We start from the raw sequence: 26,920 nt of genomic DNA, 5'->3' as shown, positions 1-26,920 counted from the left end.
AGTTTGTTCCTTTCAGAAACAACATTCTGTCTCGAGATGTAAAAGCAACAAGTAATTACAGCCAACGCAGAAAACTGGGCAGTTACCGGAACCATGTGCTCGGACGAGAGTCCCCTCACCTACGTGGCCCAGCTCTGCGCAAGTCCCCAGAGCAGTGGGGGCCCCCGCCACGTCCGTCTGTCCCCGCCACGTCCATCAGCCCCCGCCATGTCCATCCCCGCCACGTCCGTTGGCCCCCACCACGTCAACCCCTGCCATGTCCACCGGCCCCTGCCATGTCTGTCCCCACCACGTCCGTCAGGCCCCGCCACGTCCGTCTGTCCCAGCCACGTCTGTTCCCACCATGTCTGTCTCCGCCACGTCAGCCCCTGCCACGTCCATTGGGCCCTGCCATGTCTGTCCCCACCACATCTGTTCGTCCCCACCACGTCTGTCAGCCCCCGCCACGTCCATCCTCGCCACGTCCGTCAGCCCCCGCCATGTCAGCCCCCGCCATGTCCGTCTGTCCCCGCCACGTCTGTCTGTCCCCACGGGAGGTGGAGCTGCTGGAGCAGGGGCATCCTCACCGTCCCGGCTGGAACGTGACCCCTCGGCACCCAGCGCCTTTGGAGGATGCCAGCTGGGCCAGCACGAGGATGGAGGACACCAGGCCGCGGGCGAGACCCAGCGGAGGCCCCAGCCCAGGCCTCTGCCCCGCCAAGAGAAGCGAAGCCGCGCTGAGGGCGCGGGGGGACTCGGGGGTGCCTCTGTGGCGAGATCCCGCCAGCTGCCACCTCCTCCTGCCCACCTTCGCTCCCGCCTCCAGCACCTCCGCAGCCCGGTGCTGGGGGTGCTGCGTCCCACGGATGGAGAAATCCAAAACTTTTTAAACCATCCAGATACAGCACCCAGCTCTTACCTGAGAGCCACACGCCACTGCCGGGGGGACAGTGCTCACTACCTCTGACCGAAGTGTTTGCTTTGTTTTTGGGTTTTTTTTTTTTTTTAAACAAACAAACAAATCGCATGTGGTTCATGCTACAAATGAAAACCAGGACCTGAAAGTTAGTAATTCTGCCCTTAACGAATCAAAAAGGTTGTCAACACAGTACTCTACTTGAAGTTTTAATTACATAATCAAAGTAAACAACTAGATCTCACAATAACCATGAGTCCATCATTATGAAAGAGTGCATGTATATGTATATAGGCATATTTTTATACTACATCTATCACATGCACTAAGCCACATCACCACCACAACGTACTAGTTCTTGTGCAAGCCACGTATAGACTTAGAACAGCCAACAGGACTGTAAGCATTCACTGATTTTCTGCATTTCAAATCTCATTGCTGATATTTAAGGTCTAGTTATCGCCACGAGACAAGTCAGAGCTCCAGTGAAAAAGAAATGCATCAGTGGATGGAAGTTATAAGACAGCAGCTTTTACTGTGTAACGTAGGACATTACAAACAGCCTTTCTGGAGCTCTGCGCAGGTGCTTTAGCCCTTTACAACACAAGCTGTGCCACATAATGACTAATACGTTCTCTGATGCCCTGTGGACTGTGTAAACAGGAGCAAGCTCCAAAAATTGGAGTACGCTGACATTGGCAAGTATCTTTAACAGCCTGTTTTGGTCAACATTGTTCTGCTGGAGCAGAGAATTTCAGCTGGAAGATCTTTTACCAGCAGATCCGTTACTCAGAGAACACGGGATGATAACCGTGATGCTTAGACATCACACGGGATATTAGTTAAAGCAATTAAAAATGTTTAAATGTAGTTTCTTTGGTTTTATGCGCTCTGGATAATGAAACAAGTTACGGTTCAAGTTTGAAGCCAAGATTGACCCGTTTTGTACAGGTGTACTGCTAGTCCAGAGAACACACCACCACAAACACCTTCCCAGGTAACCAGCTTCCCATGCCCGCTGCAGGGATGTTCCCTCTGCGTGGCGGGATAAAGCATCTGAACAAGTCTGGTAGCTCTAGATAACCGAACCTGCAGTTGGAGGCACTTTCCCAAGCAAATAACCCAAGCTGGATTTCATTAGCTGAAGCCCACAAAAACAACGAGCTCCTTAAGGAAAACAACCCTAAACAACACAGACACTTTTTTTTTTCTTTTCTTCTATGCTTACTTCAACTACATCCAAGTAGGAAAGTAAACTTTCAGCGACCGCGTGGCATCTTTGTGAGTCAAAATTTCTGTATCTCCACCAAAAAAACCCCACAAGATGTCATTTCAGACTCCTCCACGTTTGGTATTTTCATCAGCACTGGCCTCCTGTACAAACCCCGTCCGACTGGGGAGTCCTTGGGCAAGAGCTCAGCCACTCCCTCCCCCTCATAACCTGCTCAGGGCCCAGGACACCGGCCAAAGGGTATTTGAGTTCCCCTTCGCTGGTGCCATCAGAAGTTTCTGGCATTGCGGCGTTAATACGGGACACTAAATAACAATAGTTGAGTTGCACAAAGCTCCCTGGTACAAATCCTCCCAGTGTGACACGCTAGGGAAGGCTGGAGCGAGAGGAGCGTCACCCAAATCCAATCAACTGTTAAAATCCACCAGCAAGGAGGAAGGTTCTTACCCTGGAAACTTGAGCACAACGACACAGAGTGACCACATCCAGGAAAGAGAAAATTCTGTAATGGAAAGGAAAGATACCTTATTAGTTATCTCTATTTAAAACAAAGAGAACATGGAAAACAAAGGGAGGGGGGGGGGGGGGGGGGGGGAAAAAAAGGACTGGGGATAGCAAAACTTCTTTGTCATTCAGATGAAAGCTGAACTGTGAAAAGAAGCGCAGAGCTAGCAGTTAACAAATGAACACAAACCACGGATACCGAGCCACTGTGAAATATTAATCTCACACCTTGTAGTATTTACTGACAGTAAAGCGAACGATTATTTATCAAAACAGACATACTGTGTAGCTGAACAGTCAAACCTTACGTCAGGGTAGGGCAGAACAGCCACGTCAGGCTGTTCTCTGTTCAACCCTGCGCCCAGCACCTCTGTTCCACAAAACCACCTTTAGCAACAGCTCTCCCGAGGCAGGCGGCGTAATAACGAACAGATAATAAATCAAAACTGCGCGACAGCCTGATTCCAGCGCGTGGATTATTTCCTATTTTTCACCCAGCTGTGCCAAACGTGCGGCAAGGTTAACACGGAGGCAGGAGGAGGATTTTGCTCTGCCACAGGCAAAGCGACGCGTTTAGGATTAAGCCGATGCGGTCACTCCTCTGTGGTATGTCATCCCGCTGCCAGGGCACACCCAAGTGTTCAGGCCAACACCCTGGTGTTGCTGTCCTATTTACTGGGGTAAAGGAATTAGACGGTAATACTTTGCAATGCTACACTGGGCTGAGACATCCCTGCTTTTATCTCGGGCATGTACACCCTTATCTGTGAATGCAGGAAGCACCGAGCCCACTGAAAGCTCCCAAAATCTGTACCAGTGTGTCAATATGGTTATTTCACCATTTATGGTTATTCAAGCAATCATATGCCACTGAACAGAGAAGGTCAAGCAGACAGTAAAAAAATAGTAAGGTCTCATTCTCTTCGATAGTAATTACACTATGAAATGTTTTCACAAAGATAATACAAGTGTTTGACTGCAAGAAAACACCTGCACATATGCTTTAGTGTTTTAAATTTGAGGATCATCAGAAAGAGAAGGCAAATGTTCTCAGATGCAAGTGTTAAAAGGTTTGGGGCAATTTTGTTCCAATGCTATACACCGTTTCATAAAATACTCTTGTCAGATGAAGCATGGCCGTCCAGGGGAATTCTGAGAACAAACACAACTCGGCTGCTCCAAAAATCCCCAGACTTCCCCGAGAGAGCAGTGAACACCCAGATTAGCAATCGTTTGGATACCTGCAACGCTTGAGTCATTTCCCCACAAGAGGACGGGCTTGGAGGGGGGCACACAAAAGCTTTCCCGTATTCTCAGCAGACCTGCCTGTGCTAGGAGAGACTCAGAGACGAGATGATGTTGCTGGCAGCACGTTCTTTTTGTGTGACTGAGACACTCCACAAACACCCTGCACCAGTGCATTACTAAACTCTCATATAAAAACAACCGAGCTGTATGATGTACTCATCTTCCCAGAGAAGTACAAAGAATATATCCGAATAAACAGCACAGATCCTGATAAAGCTGGGGGAAGAGGTGCTGAGAACAATGAACAAACATCCTGAGCATCACAGATAAACTGCACTTTGTCCCAGGGGTAAAGGACAAGGGGTTATCCAGGCTTCTGCTACTGACACCCGGTTCTGTACATGTGTTAGCACGTGCCACACACCTTCACATCCCGCCCCGTGTATTACATATAAATAGCAAACCCTGGAGTTTCAGATTTTAGGAAAGGACACAAGCAAGGCTGAGATGATGCCATATGATACAACAACTGCATGATCAAGCTTTCTGGACCAGCAGGTATAGAAATATAAAAAGCACTTTAGAAACACCAATGTCGGTGGAAGAGGAAAGGATGTTACTGATGGAGGATGAATGCAAACTATTTATCAGATGCTTACAGGTATCCTGCAGCTCAACAGTCAAATGTTAAGTCAGGATCTGGCAGAACAAACAGCCACACGCTCTCCTGGGTTTCTACGCTGCCCAAAGACTCAGATTCAAGGAGCCTGGTTCAAGAGACATCTCATCATGAGACAAAAGGTCCCGTGACAGGTGGTTAAAAGGGTGGGAAGAGTTACCATGCACTTCCCTGTAACTCTGCTTCGGGAACCCACCTCTGGGTTTCAGAAGCGGTTCCCAACTCACTGCTTACAGACAAGTCTTCCCCTCGAATTAAATGTCATTTATTCGCGCATGTATGTGAGCACTGAGGATTTATTTAGCATGATGTCCATGTCCAACAACACAAGGAAAGCCTGGGGAACGATAGAAGCCAGAGAAAATTCCTACTTTCACCCTTAATTCCCATCACAGGAGAAAAAAAAAAAAATCAAATTCCATGGGAACAGCGGCTAGGTCGATAATTACACAAGTTTTCTAAATTTTCATTAAAATTGCTTTCTCCATGGAAATCCCAGGCTATTAATAACCATCCCATCCCTCTGTTAGGGCTATTAGGTCTTGGCCAAATTCTTTTCTGCTTCCTGCTCCTCCCTTCCCAGTCTACCCCCACAGTAAAAGGGATGTGGGATGTCAACACAGCAGAAGTCCTGCCCCTCTCACCTCCGAGGTTAACGCTGCTGATCTTCCCCAGGAGTTCCCTTGTCTAATTCGGAGACTTTGGCTCCGGAAAGCCGAAGAGCATTTTTCAGTGTTTTCTGAACCGCTCTTGCATTTGTTGAGGAATGCTGAGCAGAATGACTCAGCAGAATGGGACTGTCTGGGCAGCAGTCACTACTCCGCTGTGCGTTTTGGTCACTGCAGAATTGGCTCCAACTACAACCCCTCACATGAACTGGAGAGAACAGCAGGAGCACAGTTAAAGTCTTGCGGGCACAATGACCTGAGCTAAGTTTTCTAATGCAGCCCTGAGGACAGGCTTTTTCTTTCTCTGAGGAGCTGCTAGGGAACATTTTAAAAAAAAAAAAAAAAAACCAAAACCAAAAAACCCACAACCCAACAACATGACCCAAAAACCCCACAAATAAGCTGCCCGTGTGGCTAAGCAATGATCGAGCAGTTGTCATCTTCCAACAGGAGCACGGCACAGGTCATAAAGGCTGGGTCTCTTTTCAGAAATCTGCACGACAAAATAAAACAAAGGTGATTTCTATGTACACTTGAAATAATACATTCTGGCTAATACCCTACGGATGTGACAACAAAGACATACTGGGGCGACAGGTAATTTGGATGCAACTTCGTTATCCAGGCACAGCCCCTCTCAGTAACAGAGGAACATGAGAGAGGGGTCATCCCCCTGGAATTGTTCCAAAGCACCAAACCCTTAGGAAATATCTGCTGCTTTTGGTCAGGTTCAGTTTACCTGGTGAAAGAAAGCAGAGAAAAGTAGCAGCAGACCGAACAGTACTAACTCGAGTAACGGTTTTCCCAACTCTCCCTTAACAGATCGAAAGGCACATAGCTGGGATGTTTATTTTACATCCGACACACAGGATTTGTTTTGCTCCCAGCTGGCTGCTGTACTCTTACATCGGTCTTTTTACTCTTCAGGGCTGACAGTAAGAAAATAATCCACAGCAGCAGCTGTTTGATGATAAAGTTATCACAGGTGAAGGCAGATCGAGGATTCCAAACAGGAATTAAAACAAGTCTGGTGTTGCAGCGGGTTAAACTGTTTCACTGCAAAGGAACTCCCTACGTTCAGGACTTCGCCTGAGCAGTTCAGCACTGGAGAATTTAACTAAATGCAGTGAGGTTAAAGCATTTTTCAGGTTTCAACCTCTTAATCCGCTCGGGGTTTTCTAGGACTCCTCACTTTCCCACTGCCACTCTAGTTAGATTATGGTCAAGACTAATGAAATCCCTGGATGCTGCGGGCTTTGGGGTGAGCTAGCTTAGACTTTTAGCCTTCTAAAATTATCAACACCAATTTATGTCAGCGACCCCCCCCCCCCCAATCAAGTTAAATTTTGCTCCGTACTCATTTTATGCCAACGGGCTGGCCAGGAGAAAAGAAATGACAACTTGGCTGCCAACTCACCGGTCCCCCCCCACGCTCTGTTGCTCCCTTGTCCTGAGCAGAACTCAAGCTCCCGATGAATAAATCAACGTGGGGCTTGAAGGTCAGATGGCAAAGCCAGTGCCAGTGACTGGGTGTGCTGGAAACGGGCTAGCGGGCACCAGGAGGTGGCATGGAGTAAAAGCCTCTTACGCCAGGAGAGAATTGAAAACTGCTTGACCTGCCCGTGACCCAGTAAGGAAAAGACGAGGTCCCGGCGCCCCCCGCCCCGCCGAGCGTAAGCTCTTTACCAGCCCCACGTCACGCCGAGAGCAAACCTTCTGCAGAAACCAGCAGAGACCACCACTGCCCCAGAAAACCCCGGCCTGCCGCTGGGGTTTGGCTTGCAGGCAGAGAGCGACTGGCAGGCAGCCCCGGGAGCATGAATGCACCTTTTCAACGGGGCGTCGCTAACGCCAGCCCAGGGAAGGAGGGACACGATGCCCCTCTGGGGAAACAACCACGAATTCACCCTTCAGATCCTGCCCAGACAGGAGCTGGGGGCGAGCAAAGGAAGCAGGGTGGTGAATACATTTTTTAAAATTTTTTTCCTTTATTAGCTGTGTAAAGGTATATTCATGTCTGAAGGTGTAAGCTCCTAGAAACGCAGGCGGCGGGAGACAAAGCTGAGCAGGCAGGGCAGTGTGAGGACAAGGCTCCGTGACCCATGGGCTGAGCTCTCTGCCCACGGGCTGCACGACAGCTCTGCTCAGAGTCCTGCTGGCGGGGAACCGCAGGAGAAACATCCCCGCTACCAGCACGGACACCTTCATAGGAGAGATTTCTGGGGCCAGCCCCCAGAGCGCTTTACACCTCCACCCCATCCTCCCAGACAAAAGCATTGCTGGAGTTGCACATTTCTGTATCTTGGGGTGTGACAAAGGCTGCTGTTCACCCCTTTTATATCCTCCTACTCTTTATTTTGCTCAAGTGCAGCTTTCCACTTTGCAACCACATACATGAGACATCAATGCCATCTGCAGAATGAACAAACCAGAGAACAAGCCTTTACACAGCAGCGCTGCTTCAACACATAAGTCTTTGTCTTGTAGACAGTGACACTCATTTACAGGAGATTCCTGCAGATAAACGCATCCAAGTTTCTCTTTCAAAGGCTGCACTGTCAATCCACGCTAATTAATTTTCGCAGTATGCTAACAGTGAATTCCAACTCTCAAAACCATTACTTATGAACTTTAACATTTATAAACTCAGTCTCCTGATTTCTCCTAGGTTCCACACAATCCTCAACGCTTGCTCTGTCCTACAGCAGGTTAGGATGATTAGTGATGTCAAGAGACAAAAGACAGAAACATTTCTGCAGGGCAGACGCGTGCGTATGTCTGAGAACTCAGCTGCACCGTGGCTTGTAGCGCCAAAATTCCCTGCTTGGTGCAGGACCTTCCCTTCTACTTACCACAAATCCTTCTCCAACTGTCTAGTAATGTCCCTCAACCCCAGCTACCTCCTACAGACCAAGATGTGTTTACTGGTCCCACCCAGGATCATTCCACTTTGACGGATCTACCAAAAAGCTCACCCAAAGCTCTAGTCAAGGTCCTGCTCCTTGGGAGCCCAGAGACCACACAGCTCCTTCCCCAAAGTCCATGCAAATTAAATTCCACACACACCCCCCCTTTCTCTCCCTACCAGATTCCCTCCTTTCCCTGTGCCCCACGAAGGCCTTGCCTCCCATGTCAGTGCTCTTCACAGCCTGTCCCCAGCCCACCTGAGTCTTGTCACCTTACCACAAGGGTGAATCCCTTTTTTTTTTTTTTCATCTGGAGTAGCAACACCTACTTGCTCCCATCAGAAAAAGAATCCCCCCTCTCAGAAAATCCAGAGGGACGTTTTTCTCGCTCTTCAAATTCCCCTTTTGCTGCAACACATTCATCCCAACGGTTCAGGGCAAGTGCAGGGTGAGGACAACTGTGCAAAAAACTGTGCAAACTCATCTGGGCTAGGGCATCCGATGGGATCTGTTACTCCATCCTGCTCCTCCCACAGCTTGCCCGTCTCTTCCAGGTACTGCTGATTTTTTACACATCTCTGTACAGCACGGACAATCGTTTGCCTGCGTACTGGGCTCAAAACCCAAATACCCACGTTATTAGCAAGGAGGGCTCTAGAAGCCATACATCTTCCTTCTGGATGAATAATACTGGAATAAAAGAAACTGAATCAGACTGGAGATACCAGTACAGAGAACAGAGGAGGCAGTGCAGTCAAAAAAAGAAAAAGTAGTCAGACATTTTTTCCATTCATTTTCTCTCACAAGTGAGCTAGAAGCAGGTTCCTGTGTCAGAGCTCCTCTCCCCAGACTTTTTATTGAGTGTTGACAGTACTACCATTCCTTGCAGCACAAGAATTTTGTTCGTGTTGATAATTCAAGCTGCCACCTGCAATTGCCTTCACCATTTACAGTCCAGCATCTCAGCTGAAAGCACTGATGAACGCAACTTGGCTTCAGGACGCCAAACTGTGACGACTGAGGTACAACCACAGAGGCCACCACGCTGCGCCAGGCAAACTCCCAAAGGACCAGGCGTGTGTGTACAGAAGGGCAGCAGAGTTCTCGACCGAGATCCATGAAGTCTGATCCGTTCCATCTTTGCCAACAGGACCATCCTGCCAGGTGCTGAACATCTGTCTCTTATCGACGAGGAACGGGACAAAGTCTGCTCGAGCGTAACTGGAGCAGAGGAACCTTTTTTTAAAATGGAACCCTTCAGAGAGAGGCAGAATCCCATTCTACACATTAGCCCATACTTACCATCTATTTTCATTAAGGATTTGTTTAGTCCTACAGTTCTTCCCTCTACAAAACAGGCAACCAGCAAATTAATTTAGCCGTTTGAAAAACAAAACCTAACAATATTTAGCATAAACGGCTGCCGATACAGACCTTTGATCTGCTTCTGTTTGGCTTTGCAAGCGACCCAGTCCAAGCGCATGATTTACGAGCATACCAACAAAATCAGCTACTGGCTGCAAACAGCAATACACACCACAGACTCCAAGCTTATAAACTGAAAGAAGGCTTACCGAAGCAGCAGCTCTTTTGGAAGTTTTTTGTTGATCACGGCTTCATCGTTGTTTGAGAACATCTGTAAACAAAAAAACAATTTAAACAATTCAACCATATATTTTCATTAAGGGAACAAAATCTACTTTACTGCAGGGAAGAAGTTGTTGGGTAACGAGGCCATTTCAAGAGAGACATCTGGCCCAATAAATTCTCAAAAGATAAACTTTGCGCTCAAGCTTTCAAACTCCGGGATTGGACCGCAGCTGGATAGAATATTACATCCAATACAGCTTAAAAACGGCCCAGGAATGCCCTGTGGATTGATAGATTAAATATAAACTGAGATTTTTTGAATTTATCTATTAAAGCAAATGCTATTTAGGGCGCCCTTGTCGGCGGGCACTGACTGCAGAAGGCAGCACCTAGAGCATTACTGCGGGCTTCCAGCTGTGTCCCGGCTCCGTGGAGGAGCGCCACAGCACAGGCGTTTTCAAACCACGAAGTGTAACTACGCAGCAAAGAACCATATGGCAAAGGGGTTGGAGGGAAGGGCTATGACAGAAGTGATTAAGCAGCCCCAACATCCAACAAATGGAGGTTGGTGATGCAGGCAGAGCAGGGCTGGCTTCGGTAACAGAAAAGGCTGCAGACGGCTGGCGAACGGGAGCCTAAAAAAAAACTTACAGTGCCCGTATCGTTCTCGCTGCAAATGGTTTGAGGGCAGACTGCAGGAGCTTGGGGGCAAACGGTATTTTCTTTAAATGACGAAGCGTGGTTTAAAGGGAATCGTGATCTTTGGTGCTGCATCAGGAGACAGATGATTCTGGGAAAACGCTGTGTTCTTCCAAGGCAACGAAGCCAGAGCTGTTTGTTGTAGCCCGTGCAAAAAGCATCAGCACAGTGGCCAACAATTTACGAATCTGAAATGGACTTTTAGACCAGTTAAAATAATCTCACTAGCTCTAAGAATGAAACTTCTCTTTCCAAATGAGTCCTAAGAAAAACAGAGAGCAAAGACTCATGTGTTTCTTGAGAAGTATCTACATATATTTAAGACTCGGTATTGTCTTGCCATGGTGAAAAAAATAAACAAACAACCTCCACACACTTACGCCTGTGGGAGGAATGATTAGAGTGCTCTGGGAACCAAGACTGCTGAGCAGTGATGCCTCATTCCATTTAGAAGCATGCCTCAACATTTCCAAAAGCAAAGCAGGGAACAATGAGAATGAGCTTTAATTTCATTAATAAAATTTCCCTTTAACCTCTGGAACAACTGAGAGCTGATCCTCCTGAGCTGCATACCTGGTAAAAACTGCACTCTGAAAAAGCTGATTCTAATCAGCTGGTTCAGTGGTCTGAATCAATTTAGCTCTATGTATGCAAAGCAAATAAACCCAGCATCAGCTGGGTCACTTAAGTGGCAGAGGATCAGATTAAGAGTTAAAAAAGGAAAGTAAGATCTTAGTGGCTTATGAAGCTGTACGCTAGGTCTCCGAGAGACAACAGCTCCTCCAAGCAGCAAATATTCGGTACCTGAGCAGCAATCCAACCCCATCACCTGTCACAGAAACCATCACAGCTTAACGTGAAGAGCGAACGGGCTGCCGCCACGCAGCTTTGGAACACGCTCCAGGCAGCGACAGCAAAGTGACAACAGAATAATGCCACCACTGCAAGGGAACACAAAACCCCAGTGCTTATAGAGGCAGTCCAACTTAAAAAAAAGAGCTGTGCTTCTAAACCACAGTTTGCTTTTTAATTATCTCGAGATACTGAAGCATGATGCTGAAGTGGGACACGAACTCTCCAGCATTCTCTCCCAAAATGTCACACAGCAGAGAAGTGTTGTTTTTCCCCCCACAGACGCTTTTATCACTTCCCACCAGAAGATATCACAAGTTAGCAAGTCCTAAATGGTCCACTAGACAGGCAACTACTCAGCCCATTTTGCAGATAATTAAAATGGAAGTTTTGCCATCTCCCCAGCTAACACAAATTCTGTGAAGTCTGTTCCCTCAGAGGCTAGGGCAGCAGAGCATCTCCTCGAGCCCAGGACCACGCTCACACTCCGTCACGACCGTGACCCGAGGCCTGGCGGGGAGCTGCGGGGTGTCCCCGCGGGCAGGACAGGCTGCGGGGCTGGGGAAGGACCCCACGCCCGTCTGCCTTCTGGGGCTGCATCATCTAATTAGACAGCTTCGCTGACGAGCTGGGAAATTAAGGAAATTCTGGAGAAAGCTCTAATGAAGGAGAAACGCAGAGGAATTATTCATGGGAAAACGAGACTCTGATTTTTCTTCCCCCAGTTCGAAGAATAATAGTGAACGGGCAGCCCTACCCTCTCCCCCAACCGTTGTCCAGGCCGGAATCTTACATCCGAACCAGCACCCTCCACCCCCCTCACAGAAAAGGGTGAGAGAAATTAAAGGAGCAAATCAGACAGCAGCAGGAGACTTCCGCAAAGGAACCAGACTCGAAGAGAACAGGCAAGGGGCAGGAAGTATTAAAATAGAGATTCCAGGAGCAGCCAGCCAGCCTTCCCCGTCTCATCTGTACTGGCAACAAGGTTTTGTCCGAATTCAAATCTTACCGTGAGAACGCAGGCGACAGCCACTGCCTGCTGTTAACCAGGAATTACAGCAAGGACAAACAGCTTTCTGCACAACACAGGTAACTTCTTGACTTCTGCCCATTACGCTGCGCAGCAGAAAAACCTCATCTTGATTCCAGTGCAAATCAAAGCCTTAAATGGTTTTTCTGTAGAAGTTACCCTTTGACCAGCACTACTAAAGGAACATTTGGGTTTTGTCTTACTAAAAAAGTCCTTGGACTGCCATGTGACAGGGCTGAGGCAGGATGTGCTCGGTGGGAGGACCTCGGCTCTGGGATTGTCCCTCCACTGGAAGGCTGGGAAGTGCCAGGGTACATCGCCAGACCTATTTTCTCAAGCCTTCCTTCAAAACTGGGTGCTCAGATGACAAAGGCTGGGCAAAACAAGGCTGGAATTGGGACATGTTGCTAAGTCACGGCAGCAGGTATAGCTAGTTAAATGTACCAATGGACACTCTGCCTTTCTGGCAAGTCCATACAGGAATAAAACTAGTCTGAAAAAATGTCAGAGGCTATTTTAGACTTCCAGGCTTTTGAAATTTCCTCTGGGGATATAAAAAAAGTGAACTGAGTTTGCTTTTCCTAACATCTCTCTTAACATCCTTTACTACCAGGTGCTATTCAGTAGAATAAGTTATTCTTGACAGGATACAGAAAAACCTATCTTTCCTACATCTCAATTTTGCAGTCTGTGTAAAATCCAGAGTATCCCACAAAGCGTCTCGTTTACTGCTGCGTGAAGCCACATCCCTTACACACAAGGGATGGAAGAGGATGAAACTCCTCTTGCTCTTCCACCCATCGAGACGAAGGCAGACCAGCAGTGCACTACTCTCTTTTGAAACAGCCTCTCCAAGCTAGAACGGACGGGATAAATCTAGAACAAACGCCATGGAAGCAGATACTAGACTGCAAAACCTGAATTAAATTAGTATAGGTTGCTGCAAGGTGAAGGAAAACATGTCCTGCCAAACCACCAGAGCTGGACAAGGTCTATTATAGAGAGTGCTGCATTCCGTAGTCATTTTTTCTCTTACGGGTCTTCAGAGCAACATCTAGAGATAGTGGAAGCGATGGCTTTGCTGCCCGGGCAGCTGGAGCTGTGCAGTGCCAGAGCACGCGCGGGATTTGGTCGCTGCGCAGTTCAGAGGATTTAATTTTCCTGCAAACGTTGTACTGCCCGGCTCTCCTACCAAAGCTAGAAAGCGGGCAGAGCCTGCTGTGTTTTCCAGGGCACGTGTCTGCTGGCAGTTTGAGACTTCACACAGAAAGACATTTTACAACCCCTGAGAGATTTTGCCCAGACACACTTCAGCAGCACCGCAGTGGAAATACTGCCCCCGTCCCAACGGGGGCGAGGAAACAGGATCCACCTAACCGCGAGTCCCGCGGCCAGCACCAACTGCGCGAGAAAGGACAAAGCTGGGGGGACTTAATCCATAAACCAATCCTTTATCGCACAAACCAATTAAAACGTTAACACAGCGTTTACATTTACAGAAGGGAGAATTGTCACTGTTTGGCTCCCAGTTTAGAACAGTCCGGCGCGTTCAGCGTTTGACGGGCGCGGGCAGAGGGGCCTGTTTTGCCATGGGTGGGTTTTTAAGAGTAGATGGCCAGAGGAGCTAGTAGCGAGGACAAGGATCATCCAACCCTCAGTCACCCACAGGGACTCATTAGTTATCCCCTGAATTCAAGTACTCTTCCCCAGTAACTGGACGCCCGGAGATTATAACCCCGAAGACAGAAACCTGGTACTTCCCAAGATGTATTTACGGGCACGGCTGTGCTTCTCTCCAGTGCACCGTCACCCAGAAGCATTTAAATTGAGCAAGTTTATGAAAACAAATGGACAAAAGTGATCAGAAGATACAGTTCTTGCAGCCTTACACCGAAGTCACTTAGCAAATGTCCATTTGCTTTAACAATTCTTCCCTCGCCTTTCAGAATATTAAAAGTTTTGCAAAGCAGCTCAATTCATGCGGTTGCAGAGTCCTGCAGTGCTCCGAGTGCTCCGTGCGGGGCTAATAAACAGATTTATCTGCTGCGAGGCGCTAAGTGGAGAAGACAGAGAGGCTATTCAGGCATCGGTCGTGTCAGCCCTTCATTAGAGGGCAGAGCCATCCGAACTGGGTCATCTGTGTGACATCAACACGGGAGCGAGGTGACAGCCCTGCGCAGCTGAGCGCGGCACCGTGTAATTACGGGTGTCCCTGCTCCTGAACCCCACACATGTCCTGTCCTCATCACCCATGCAAAGAGGGATGTCAACAACAGTTGATGCAAGCTCCGCAAGTGAAGCAACTCTTTGCAGGCGTGCATTAATGTGAGTTCAAATATAAAGCAGAGCGTTGTGTCATCATTTCAGCCATTCATTCAGCCCCTGAGCAAGTCTTGCGTTGTCGTGGACAAGCAATACGAGCACGGAGACTCGTCTTGGTTCCCTCCTTCAGGCCTGGTGCCACGCCACCCCTCCTGCCCAGAGCAAAGGGATATGGTCAATATTTAGCATGTAAACGAGGTGTCCCGGACTGGTTCAGCTGCTGCGTTCAGGGACGGGCTGCGCAACTGCTCCCGATCACACGGCACAAACGCGTGTCACTGGCAAACGCCAATGCAGAAGGAGGTACAGCCACACCTGCGGCTCCCCTCAGGAAATCCACACTCAACGGACAGCTCGCTGGATTTTAGAGCTTTGCACCTGAGAAAAAGCTGCTGTCTTAATATGGAGGTCTCGAGATCAGGCCGACTGACTTATTCCCCAGCAGCAAGTAAAAGCTCTTCCAGTGAGAAGAGTGTTTATTCAACAGCGTCTGCAAAATTTAATCTTTGCTTCCAGAACGGTTACCCCCAGTCCCACAGAACGTCTCCAAACACACACTGGCACAACGTTGCCTTTCCCTGCTCACAGAGAGCCGGAAAAACTCCACCAAGCTGCTGGGGACTCCGGCTCCGAGCAGGCTCCGGGCTGGGCTGGCAGAGGGAGGGGGTGATGCTTTCCTGTAAATGTCACATCTGGCAGTGGTTTTGATTTTATTGTTGGGGAAGGGCTGGAGGGGTGTTCCTACAGGGAACAAAAGTTTTGTTTTTCACTTTTTTGTGTTTGGAAAAAACCCACACTTGAGAAGTTTCTAAATGAGTTATTTCAACATTTACAGTTTACTGGAAGTAATTAGGAATATTAACGTACAGAATACAAAGCACATTTATTTTATATTACCCTAAATGCTCAAAACAACCCTCCGTAAGCAATTCTTAAGTTACTGGCTGCATTTTTAAGAGAACAACAGTTTACTCCTCTGACATACCAAAAGTCTTTCCACTCGAACAGCAGCAGGGACTTTTTTCAATAAAGCGCTGTTTAGACATGAAGACATGCCAGAGTGCCTTGCCTATACGACAGCAGACGCTGAAAAACGTCATCAATTTTCCCCAATGTTTTGTTCCACGGCACTTTGCCCGCTGAAGAGACAAGGAACAGAAAAAGGACAGAGTTGATGTGCAGCATAACACGGGCGGTCTACAATCAAGGCGCATCTCTGAGATACACAAACACTCACATACTCCAAGATGCTGGAACTTCAGAACCTGAAGTGACCAACTGGTGCTACGTCCCAGCGCCACCAAAATCCCGCTTTGGGAATTTACTGGCGTAAAGTTTCAAGGTTGATCACAAGGAGCCATTTGCTTTCGATGTGGCTGTTTGCAGAGTTTGTTTCTGCATTAAAATGTGTATTGTTATGGGCACCGAGGAGGAAGGGAGCAGCAGCCCTCTCCGAGCTCTTTTCCCCAGACACAAACGGGGTCATGCAAAGAGACTTCAAGGTCTGTATCGTCCTGGAAAAGGCTGAAGAACTTGAGTAGTATGTTCAGCCGGACAAGAAACCCACCACCGTCAACATTCACAGGATATCAAGTAATTGTCCGTGTTTGTGCTTGATGCAAGCTCACCACCCGCGAGCCAGCAGCGTCCCACAGCTGCTGCATACATCAGCTGGGGTGGAAGTATTTACCGCACTGCTGACAAACACAGCTGGTTTTCAACTGAGCCTGCATCTGGCTTCAGCACGGGAAGGGGGATGGTTGGTCTTAAAAATATATTTAAAAAAAAAAAAAAATCACACGGGGCTTAACTTTAAAAGCATCAGTGCCAAAGCCAACAACGAGCGCAGAGCGTTAGCCTGGATGCGGACTTTGAACTCAAACACTTCTCTAAAGCAGAAAATTCAAAGCTCAGTGGAGAAAAAGGGATGAAGCTTATTTGGAGTTTTACAGAATCCACAGCTACAAGGCAGCAACGGCACTCGAATCAGTTGTCACACCGAGACCCGCAGTTACCCACTTAACGTTCACTCCAGTAAAAACCACAAGGGGTCTGGCACACCCAGCCCCTCGAGAACACAGACTGAAAAGGTGAAACAGCCCAAGAAGCACGAAGAAAACGGCCGAGGACACGGTCAGGTTGACGCTAAGAAAAAAGATGGACATCCACTTCCAGGAGAAAAACCAACCAACCGAGACACATTCCTACAGGTGGGCAGCAGGAAACGAAACCTGAGCGTTTCTGAAAGTACAAACACAACCAATAAAGTGTTTCGTGTCTCAATACAACTCATGCAAAACAAGCAATACAGAATTTAAAAGCATACCCTCTCAACAATCTGTGAAACGTTGGTAAATACTGTAATTTTTCAATTCTGCGACTTGTTTACTTGCGTAACAGAAATGGTGTAGGACAAACTTCTTCGAGCAGCCTTCCAAACACCAAAGGAAAAGGTAACCATGTGCTAAGGATGGTATTCTAGCTGTTGTTTAGACCCAGAGCTCACTATCCTTGGTCCATAAGCAAATGCTGGCCAGACCCTCCATAACTGCTTATAACCACAGGAAATTAAGCAATTAAAACCAAGACAGAAACCAGACTGCAATTATTAGACAGTAAATAATGCGTTCTGGAAGCTGTTTTTAAGCTAGGAATGGTGAGGAACCAACAGTCAGAAATGAAGGATTACATACGTCGCTGGCATATTTTGTCAGTTTACATCCCCACCCAGTCTGTATCATCAAGACACGTTGAGATTAACCTTCAGAGCTACAGAAGAGTCTTTTGCTGTTCTGAAATGAAATGAAACATCTGTGCAAATTCACTCCAAGAGTTTAAATCCTGGCGAGTCAGAGATGCCCTGTGAGGTGTTCTTCAGCTATACAGCTGCTGGCTCACATCCAAAAAATCGAGTATTACTGGTAGTATTTATATCACTTATCTGCTGTGGCCCATATGGAGGAGATGAACGAGCCCAGTACAGTCACCGAAACAAGACAAGACACATGCCAAACCTAGCACATAGCACACAACTCCAGGCTAGTCAGAAAAGCTGAGTGTAAAACACAAACCAAGAAAAATGTGGAGTTTGTTCTGTATTTCCCTCGGAAAGGCTCAGCGAAGCTTTGAAGTGGCTTCTTGCAAACACTGTCAATATATATATACGCTAACACCTTGCCTCTAGTTCTGTTCCTTTTGGAAAAAAATTCTACTACTGTTACAGGGCTCAAATAACAGAAACGTAACCGACGTGCACTAAGTGTCAGCTCAGAAGTGCTCCCTCCCCAGCGCGAGATCCGCGGGGAGCAGGAGTTTAAGGAGACTGAGCTGCCTTACTGGAGGCAAAGAAAAAATTACACTGCAGAGAGAAGTCAGACAGAAGTGACAGTGAGATCCAAGGCTCTTTGGAGGACACGATACAAAGCACGAAGTTGTTTACATCCACAAGCAGTTCAGATCGGGTGAATTTTCCTTCTGGGGTTTAGCCACACAGGCACTTTTTTTTTTTTTAAAAAAAAAACCCTCATCCAGCTTAATCTGTGTTAAGTCTCCAAGGAAAATGGCTGTCTGTTGAATACAGCCGCTGCCGTGACAAGCTCCACCGTCAGCAGCCGGGATGCTCCGGCCTCCTCCCGCAGCATCTGTGTCGGCAGGAGCCGGGAAGGTGAAGCCACCGGCCCCCGCGCCCCGGGCTCCGCTCAAACCACGCTGTCACCAAGCTGTACAAAACCAGCACGAGACAGACCCTGGCTGAAAAGGCTTGTTATAGGCTTAATATTCCTAAAAACAGCTCAACAGGCAAATTACTCAACCCAGTCACATCGCTTCTTCCTCATCTGCTTGTCACTGCTTTGGAAAAGCTGAAATTTCTGCTGGCGATAAACAGCTGGGGTATGGATGAGGCACCTTCCTGTGAAGCCTGACTATTCAGTAACAAAGTTAAATAAATAGCTTTTTTTTTTTTTTTTTGAATCAGCAATGCTAAAAGCACGAGGCCGAACAAAAGATTAGCAAAGCCCTATAGAAATCAAGCCCACGATGAAGAACCGCCGGCTGCTCCCTCCTCTGACGCAGCGGCGTCACGCGGGAACTGCCACCGAGGGGAAATCCAGCAGGTGATTTATGTGCAAATACACAAGGTCGAGGTGTCGAGGCTTTACTTTTTGAGGGCGAAGTCGGATGTGCAGGGGAGAGACTGGATGAATGCTTCTGACTTCAGAAACACCATTTCAACTGCAAGCCCCGCATGTGCTACATCCTATTTTTTTAAAAAACTAAAAAACTGCTGTCAGACACCAACGGGGCACGTTCATACGCTTTTTGTTCCGTCTGGTTTATCCTATCCCAGTCTTGGCTCTGAGACAGTTGTCCACAAAGAAAGCATCACGCAGCTACACCTAAAAGCTGGCTGGGTTCATTTTTAAATTGCAATTTAAAAGACACCCCCAGCACCCGCCGTTCTCAGGGTTTCAGCTGCCCGACCTCCCCGGCTGACAGAGCCCAGCAGCTCCCGCTGGACCCGCCTGGCAGGACCCGAAGCAGCCTGGTGCCAGACTGGGGAGGCAGAAGCTTGCAGTTAAATCGGCTTTGTCTTTACCAGAAGTTGTATCTGGTGCTGAATGAAAAACACTCTCCAAAAACGTCAGCGATAGCTGCACGTCCAAGAACTGCAGAGGTCAAAGCGAGTTGGCATTATACGTTAAATAGACGGGGCAAGCAGTGAGAGGCAAAAATACCACATACGCTGTCATCAAAGCTGGTTTTGGGCGTCTACTTTTTTTAGCTCCATTAAAAACCTCAGCATCCTACGAGTGGTCATCTGGCTATTTTATGACCTATTACAGATATCTGATTTAAAATGAGGCTACTTTCTCACACATACCCTTCAAAGTTTTAAATATACACCGTTGCCCATAAAAACAACATCCAAGACCAACAAAGAAGTAGAATATAAATAAGACAAAGACTTCCTGACTCGAGGGACACAGCCTATGGCCATGGACTATGCTATAAAACACCCACTACCACTATTTATTTTTTTTCTTTTCAGAGCTCATTTTAGCAGGGTAGCAGTTTACTACAAATACCCTTTGAATGGATTTAAAAAAGAACCAAAACAAACCAAACCCAAAACCAGAGACATGCTTCAATATTTTCAGGCCAAAACTGAGACTCCTCTAGCTCTCCAAGTACGTACCAAAGCCCATCATGATTCAAATAAGCTTCGATAAACTAATTTCTTACAGTTCTGCCCCTCTCCAGAGCCTACAGTTCTACATGACCGCTTTTTTCACTACTGGGCTTGCGTTCAGCTGGTATCTAAGAGATGATGGTGGCATTACCGGCATATCCACTTGGAAATAAAAGCCAAATGATGGCATCTCAAAAACCTGCGCTGAGGTGTGACGGGCACTGGGTGAGTTCACCACACGTAAAAGGAGGGTTGATCTGAAAGCAAAACCAGGCACACACAGACCTGGGCCCCCCCTCCCAGGGGCAGTTAAATGTTTCACGCCGTCTCCGTGAGGTTAAACCATTCCTGGGGCTGCCCTCCATAACGGTACGAGTCCAAGGAAATCACAGCAGGGGAATCCAGCCGTGAAAACAGCAATTACCTGATCTATCCCCAATTAATGATGGTATCGAAAATAAAATGAGAGGTACCCGTGCATGCCGGGTCCCGAACCCCCTTTCCTGGCACCCAAGCTGCGATGCAAGAGGGACAGAGCCCAAGCAGGGGGGCACCTCTCCTTGGGGGCACATGGGGTCCCCGAGCTATCACCTGCAGCGGCTGCTCCGACCAGCAGCTCCAAGCGAGACCCCCCTCATGGGGAACCCCCGTTTTGGTGCCGCTCACCTCAGTAACCCGCAAGAAAAGCCCCCGCCAGCGCCGCACCCCCACAGCCCAAACCTCGGGCACAGCCCCTGCTCTTCACCCAGCTCAGGGTGCCCTTACCGGGTGCTGCCCCAGCACTGCACCGCCTGTCAGCCAGGGACGGGGGGGGAATACAGGTTTTATGGCATTTCTGCTTATATTTCCCACTGAAATTACTGTTTGCCAGGGTCAACATTTCCACTGTTGCCCAACTTGCAAGCACAACCCCTTGCAGAAGCAGAAGGAAGAAGAGACTCCCATTTGGGGGGAAAAAAAAAAAATAAAAATGAAATTTGCAACACAAGCTTGGTCTCTCAGGTGACAGGGGCTAAGGTCAAAGCACACACATAATCCACCGCTTGTAAAGCTGTTGCTCTACCTAATTATGGCAGGGATGTGCTGCCCAGTACAAAGACTACAAGGTGAAAGAGCTGCGAGACTGAAACCTCCCCCTGTGCCAACTTAACAAAAAGATGCAAACGAAACGCAATCAGAATTGGTTTCTGAAATAACATTTTCTTTATCGGTCAGGTTTAGCATTAACTCCTTCCCCCACATTACGCCACCTTCGGCTTTTGGCAGCTTGTCCGTACGGCACCTGTACGGCAAAATACAGCACGTAGATTGCAAAGGAGAAATTCAGAGCAACTCAGATTTCCCCCGCTGCCCTGTCCTCCAGCAAAAAGCCACCTTCCTCTTTAATCCTTCCCCAACCCCCTGTAGTCCAGGTAAATTATCCTCAGCACAATCCATCTGACTTCTGCTTCCAAATCTCGCTGGATTCCTCGTTCCTCTACTCGAGAGCAGAGCGCGGCCACAGGACCAGCACAGTGAGGGTGTGAAACAAAGCTATAGTTTACATCTCTTATTATCTTAATGTTTAGACAACCGCTCTGTACACAATAAAGTAACGTTTTATTATTCATCTGCCAAAAAAAAAGAAGCGCTGGCTTAAAAAGTATTACACGTGAAGTGTGGCATAACACCAAAATAAAAAATAAATGGGGGTGGGGGGAGTGAACAAGAGTACGGTAAAGCCGGAGTACGGTAAAGCCGGAGTACGGTAAAGCCGGAGTACGGTAAAGCCGTCAGCTTTAACATCCCCCCCCGATCTGTATTTTTTTATTTTGACAGCATTTCTCATTCCTTAGGAGCCGCATTATCAATCAGGTACCTGCCGAAACAAAACCGCTGTGACACAGCTGCACTACCTCACGTCTTTGCTGTGTTATATCAGCAAAAGTTTCTCTTGCCACAGAAAATGAAACGCCAGGGTAAGCGTAACGTCAGGTTTTGCACGTTTCTGCTAGAAAAGAGCAAGGAGAGACCCCGTGGGCTGCAAAGAGTTATCGATACTCCCTGCCCGCTTTGTTTGCGTCCCTCTGTTTACGCAACCCCCCTTGCCTGAACTAACAAAGCCCAACCAGAAGGGTAGAAAGAAGCACAGGAGCAGCCCAGCAAAGGGAACAAAGAACCCCAAAAGGATCAGCTCTAAACCGCAAAGCCAAGCAACCCTGAAATACGCAAAGGCTTTAAGAGCCTGGAACCCAGCAGACTCAAAAACGGGATCAGGGTAATTGAGATTATTCGATTCACCCTTCTGAACGCAGACAGGATTAATTATTAGAAGGCAACTTGATTTTGAAGCATTTTAAGTTTGTCGTTTTGCTCTCAGCTTACCTCATTTCACAGCAGCTCTATGTTCAAGCAAGACCTAGGAATTAAGGAGGCCACTAGCACCCTTCAGAAGAGTTACGAGTTCCCTCACATCGGGGATCCTGAATCCTGGGATGAGCGAAATGCTGTGAAACGCACTGGCCTGGTGCACGTGCCAGATACACCCTTGGGTGTTCACGTTTTATTTAACAGGACAAACTGCCCCATAAAGAAATGCTTTACAGCCAGAATCAACTCCTGCTAATTGGAGGGTTTGAAGACTCCCGGAGGAAGCTGGAAAGGATGGTGCTTTTTCTTTTTGTGTTGTTGTTTTTGTTTAAGGATGTAGAGGAGACTACATGTATTGCTCACAGCCTGGAAAAAAAGCAACTATAATTATTTAAGCCTGACAACGTGGCTCGATGGGACACAAGACACCACAGAGCAAGAGATCCCAGCGCGGGGAAGGCTTCAGAGCCAGGAGGCTCTCGATGCTGAAGTCGTCCCAGGGTTGCTCTCACGCCAAGGAAGGCGGTTTCCTACAGGACTCCTGTTCACAGGCAGGTAGCTTCGTGCTGGATCATTTCTCTCGGCTCCAGGCACACAACCGTGGAGCGGGAACCACCTCAGCACGGTGCCACCCAGCCGCAGCCCCTCCGCTCCCAAAACCAGCAGCTCTGCCCTAGGAGGCGTCGGCATTCCCTCTGCGACGGCGCGTCGGGAGCCGCGAGCTCGCGAAAGCGAACGCCAGCCACTTGGTCTCCAGATGACATCCCAGGCCAGAAGGGCGCAGATGAAACAGATTAAAGAAGCGATGAGAACTTCGGGGCTTTGGAAGCCAACACGTTCACACGGAGCAGAGGACCAGCCAGTGCAGCAGCAGGAGAGGACACCCCTCCTCTGCTGTGACTCAGCTGCAGCCCGTCAGGCATCGCACGTTAGGTACGACAGGCAGCACAGGAACCCCAAATATAAGCCAGGACTATAATCTGCCAGGGCATGCTCCGCATTAAACCGACACCACAGAAAATTAGGAGTCAATCTGGGTAATGTTTTCCCTTTTTGTTTGCTTTGCTACAGTAAGTGGTTATTTTCTCTGTGGTGGCCACACCTCCTATAAAGGGACTTATTTAGAATATACTCGTTTGGCTGGGCATGCCACAGTTCATTCTTCCATTAAAAGAAAGAGTTCTATTCTTCCTGGAACAGACGGCTGGCTACACATACGTACCAGAAACCCATATGCAAGTCAAATTTAAGGAGCTTAGTCCATATTGCATTGCCATGTTTTATTACTACAGTAGAAATAAATTAATATTAAATCTAATCTAGATTGGATTTTAAAATTACCCAACCACAATAGTTCAGGAATCTGTTTACGTGGCTTAACAAACGACAATAAACTAAGTCTGAAAACCCAAACCAAACTCCCCCTCAATAATTCGCTCGTTGTTTCAAGTCTGTAACAGACACAATACATCTTAGTCACAACTCTGCAACAAGCTTTTTTTTAAACCCCCCAAGATAAGACTCCAGACTCCAAGGCCCTGCTTACCAATCCTCAGCCAGGGAACCCCCCCGGCAGGCAGCGGGAAGGCAGAGGGCTCTGTAGGAGGAGTACTAATCACCGAGCAGTCAACCCCGTGCTGTCTTGGTTGATCTTACAATATTCAACAACTTTGAATAGCAGCTTCCAGTCTCCACACATTTTTGCATAATTGTCCTTATGTCACATTAAATGTGAACTATTACACTAAAAGCCACGCTCTCCTCAGTGAACAGGACTTTTACTTTTAAAGCAGAAACATTACGAACTGTTTTCTGGGAAGCATGGCTGAATTTCTACCCATACCCTCCCTCTGAAAAACCTATCTGTCAGTGTGAATACACCAACATTTTAGAATCTTTTCAGACCAAACCACCCTCGCTAAAAAAACTATGTATTTAAAGCAAAAGAGTTCTAAACTCGTCCCGTCCAGGATATATAGGTGAGTGGGTCAGAGATAATCAATGCTAAGGGCTAATAAAGACATGCCCTCCACTTACTAACGAACACATATCCAAGAAAGGGGATGATGTTTAAAGGCACTTCCTGCAGCCCAAAGTAAGCCCTTCTACAACACACTGACTCTCCCTGTACAAATATAAAGTGAAAAAAGAATCTAATTTAGCCCTCAAATACTCCTTGAGAATTTGGCTTATTCTCAACTTGTCTGGTTTTTACTACGGGAAGAAGTTAATGCACAGTTCCAGCAAAAAACCCCCCCACCCAACTCAAAACTCTTCCCTACTCTCCCACAATGAACTGGTTTTGGTCCAACCCTGATGTGAAGCTTTCCCAGTACCGGAACGAACTTCGAGTACTTCAAGACAAAGGCTAAAAACGCAGAAAAGGTTGTTGCTCTATGAGAAGATGTTTCCCCACAGAACGCTGCTACCAGCGTGTTTTTATTCTTTATGCTGCTCTGTAACCAGCTACTCTGCAGTAATAAAAAAAAAAACAAACAAAACAAAAACCAACCAAACCCTCTCGGAAATAAAAAATCTGTGCAGCCAAGAACAAGACTAGAACAGTAAAAACAATAACCCCGGATAAAGCACGTTACGCGTGCAGCCTTGTCTGAGCCGCCAGGTTTGGTTCAGTGTTTTTAATCACATCTGGGTGCCACAGAAGCACGAATATCCCAACACCCCTTAACCCGAAACCATCCAAAAGCAGACACGCTGCTACAGATTCATCCCGGCTGGCAGGGATTTGACAGAGGGAGAAAAGAATTTCGTGTGCAAGATTACAAAGCCATTATTTTCTGCACCTCTCTCAACAACAGAGCCAGCTTCCTGGGGAATTCAAGGCTGTTCTCCGCGGAACCACACGCTCCTCAGTTTACCATTAACCACTATTTGCCCCTGATGACAACCCCCGTCCCCCCCCACTCCACGGAGGGGGGACACAGCCACATCTTTACCGTTCCGGGCTCTTTTCCTCCTGTGCTGTCCTGGTACAAAACACGAGCCGGGCGGCAGAGAGAAGGAACGGGCAGGTATTTTCATCCTCCCAACGGCCTCTTCGAGCCAGGAGAAGCAAAGCCGGTGGGGGGGGTGCGGGGGGGTGCTCTCAGCCCCGACCCCCGGCGCCTGCCCCCCCCTCCCGGGGCAGACAGCTGGTACAACAATGCCGAGCTGGAAGCGGCCCTGGCGCGATCGCCCGCTTTGTGCCACGGGCTTTGAATAGATCTTATTGTTTACCCGCTGCTCCTTCCGTCCTCTCCATCCCCCACCAACCCGTAATTAATTTTTTTCCCGGCTACTGCCCAAAAAAAAGCCGCGGTGGGGCCATCCCCCCGGCCCCCCCCGGCCCCGAGCAGGCTGGCTCGTTTTCCAGGCTCCATTCCCACCCCCCCGCCTTCCACCAACTTCCCTGCCAGCGCTCACACCCGCAGCAACACGTTGGCAGCCGCCCTGTGCCCCCCCCCCCGCCCGCATCCCCCCCCCCCCGAGTTTACATGTGACGGGGCAACGCAAATTGAGACAAAATGATGTCAACGGGGCGGGAGGGGGGGGGGGGGACAGCAAGAAGTTTCACACTCACACCACCCCTGCGCACCCCGCGAGGAGCGGGGGGGCAACAGGCCTGACACACCACCCCCCCCCTCCGCCCGCAGGCCTGTGGTAAAGCCGCCCCCCCCCCCCCCAGCTCTACCACAGGGCCGCGATGGCCGGTTGTCCCGGGGGGGGGGGGGGGGGAAGGGGGGGAAGGGGGGGGCCTCGCCCCACGCCTTAACGCTGGCGGGTGGGGGACACACACACACACACACACACGGGACACAACACGCTGCGGCCCGGCCCCCCCCAACACCCCCCTGGGCCGGGCCGCGCGGCCGCACCCCCGGGGCCTCACCTCAAAGCGGCTCTTGGTGACCCCGTTCATCTCCCTCCGCATGGCGGGGCCGGGCGGGAGGAGGAGGAGGAGGAGGAGGAGGAAGGAGAGAGGGAAGGGGGGGGAGGAAGGCCGGCGGAGGGAGGAGGGCAGGGGGGACCGGGGGGACCGGGGCTCCGCGGCCTCCGCCCGCCGCCGCCGCCGCGTCTCCTCCGGCCTCAACTTCAACCCAAAACAAAAACACTCCGCACCTGCCAGCAACGCGCCCGCTCATTGGCCAGCGCCGGGCACGGCGCGCGGCGGCGGGGGGGGGACGGGACAGAGCGCGCTGCGGCGGGTGAGGGGGGGGGTGGTGGGAGGGGAGGGGAGGGGGGGCAGCGGGGAAGAGAATGAATCGGGGGGGGGGGGGGGGCCGGCCCGCACCCCCCCCGCCGCCCCCACCTACCCCACAGGCCGCCGCCCCCATCGCGCCGCCGCCAGGGTCCTCCCGGTGCGACCGGGGAGGGAGGGGGTGTGTGAGGGACGCCCCCCCCCTGCTCCCCGCGACACCGGGGGCTGCAGGACCCCCCCCCCCCGTTACACCCCCCCGACACATCCGGGGCCGCGAGGATCCTCCCCCTCATATCCGGGGGGGGATCCTCCCCCCAACGCCCCCCCCCGGTGCCGCCGCGGGGATCGGGGGTCCCGGGGAAGTGGGGGGGGGGGGGGGGGGGGGGGGGGCGCGTCCCCCGCCTCGCCGTTCCCTTCCGGGAGGAGCGGGAAGGCCGCGGAGCTCGGCCAATCACAGGCAGCGCTGGTGTGACGTCACGGTGATGTCATTCCCGCGGGAAAATCGAGCGTGGCGCGACTCGCCACCTCCCGCCGCCCCCCCCAGAGACCCGAGAGCTT

At 49.4% G+C, this 26,920-nt stretch overlaps 1 protein-coding gene across 5 annotated transcripts in view; it reads right to left on the bottom strand.

Annotated features, from left to right (window-relative positions):
* Nucleotides 1-26,277, bottom strand: part of FBXL20 (F-box and leucine rich repeat protein 20) — a 41,502-nt gene extending 15,225 nt beyond the window's left edge. Inside the window, exons 1-3 of one of the 5 annotated variants that reach the window (XM_074926662.1) lie at nt 26,054-26,277; nt 9,706-9,767; nt 2,574-2,628 (exon numbers count right to left, since the gene is read on the bottom strand). In XM_074926662.1, coding sequence (XP_074782763.1) covers nt 2,574-2,628; nt 9,706-9,767; nt 26,054-26,095 — 159 coding nt within the window. In that variant the 5' untranslated portion in view covers nt 26,096-26,277. Of the gene's footprint in view, nt 1-2,573; nt 2,629-2,933; nt 2,950-9,705; nt 9,768-26,053 lie in introns of those variants that run through there. The other 4 variants (XM_074926661.1, XM_074926663.1, XM_074926664.1 and 1 more) reach the window with 4 other exon arrangements.
* Between the last annotated feature and the right edge of the window lie 643 nt (nt 26,278-26,920).

Source organism: Athene noctua, chromosome 25, assembly GCF_965140245.1.
Source record: "Athene noctua chromosome 25, bAthNoc1.hap1.1, whole genome shotgun sequence".
Taxonomy (NCBI): Eukaryota; Metazoa; Chordata; class Aves; order Strigiformes; family Strigidae; genus Athene; species Athene noctua.
This window is presented reverse-complemented; position numbering and strand designations above follow the sequence as displayed.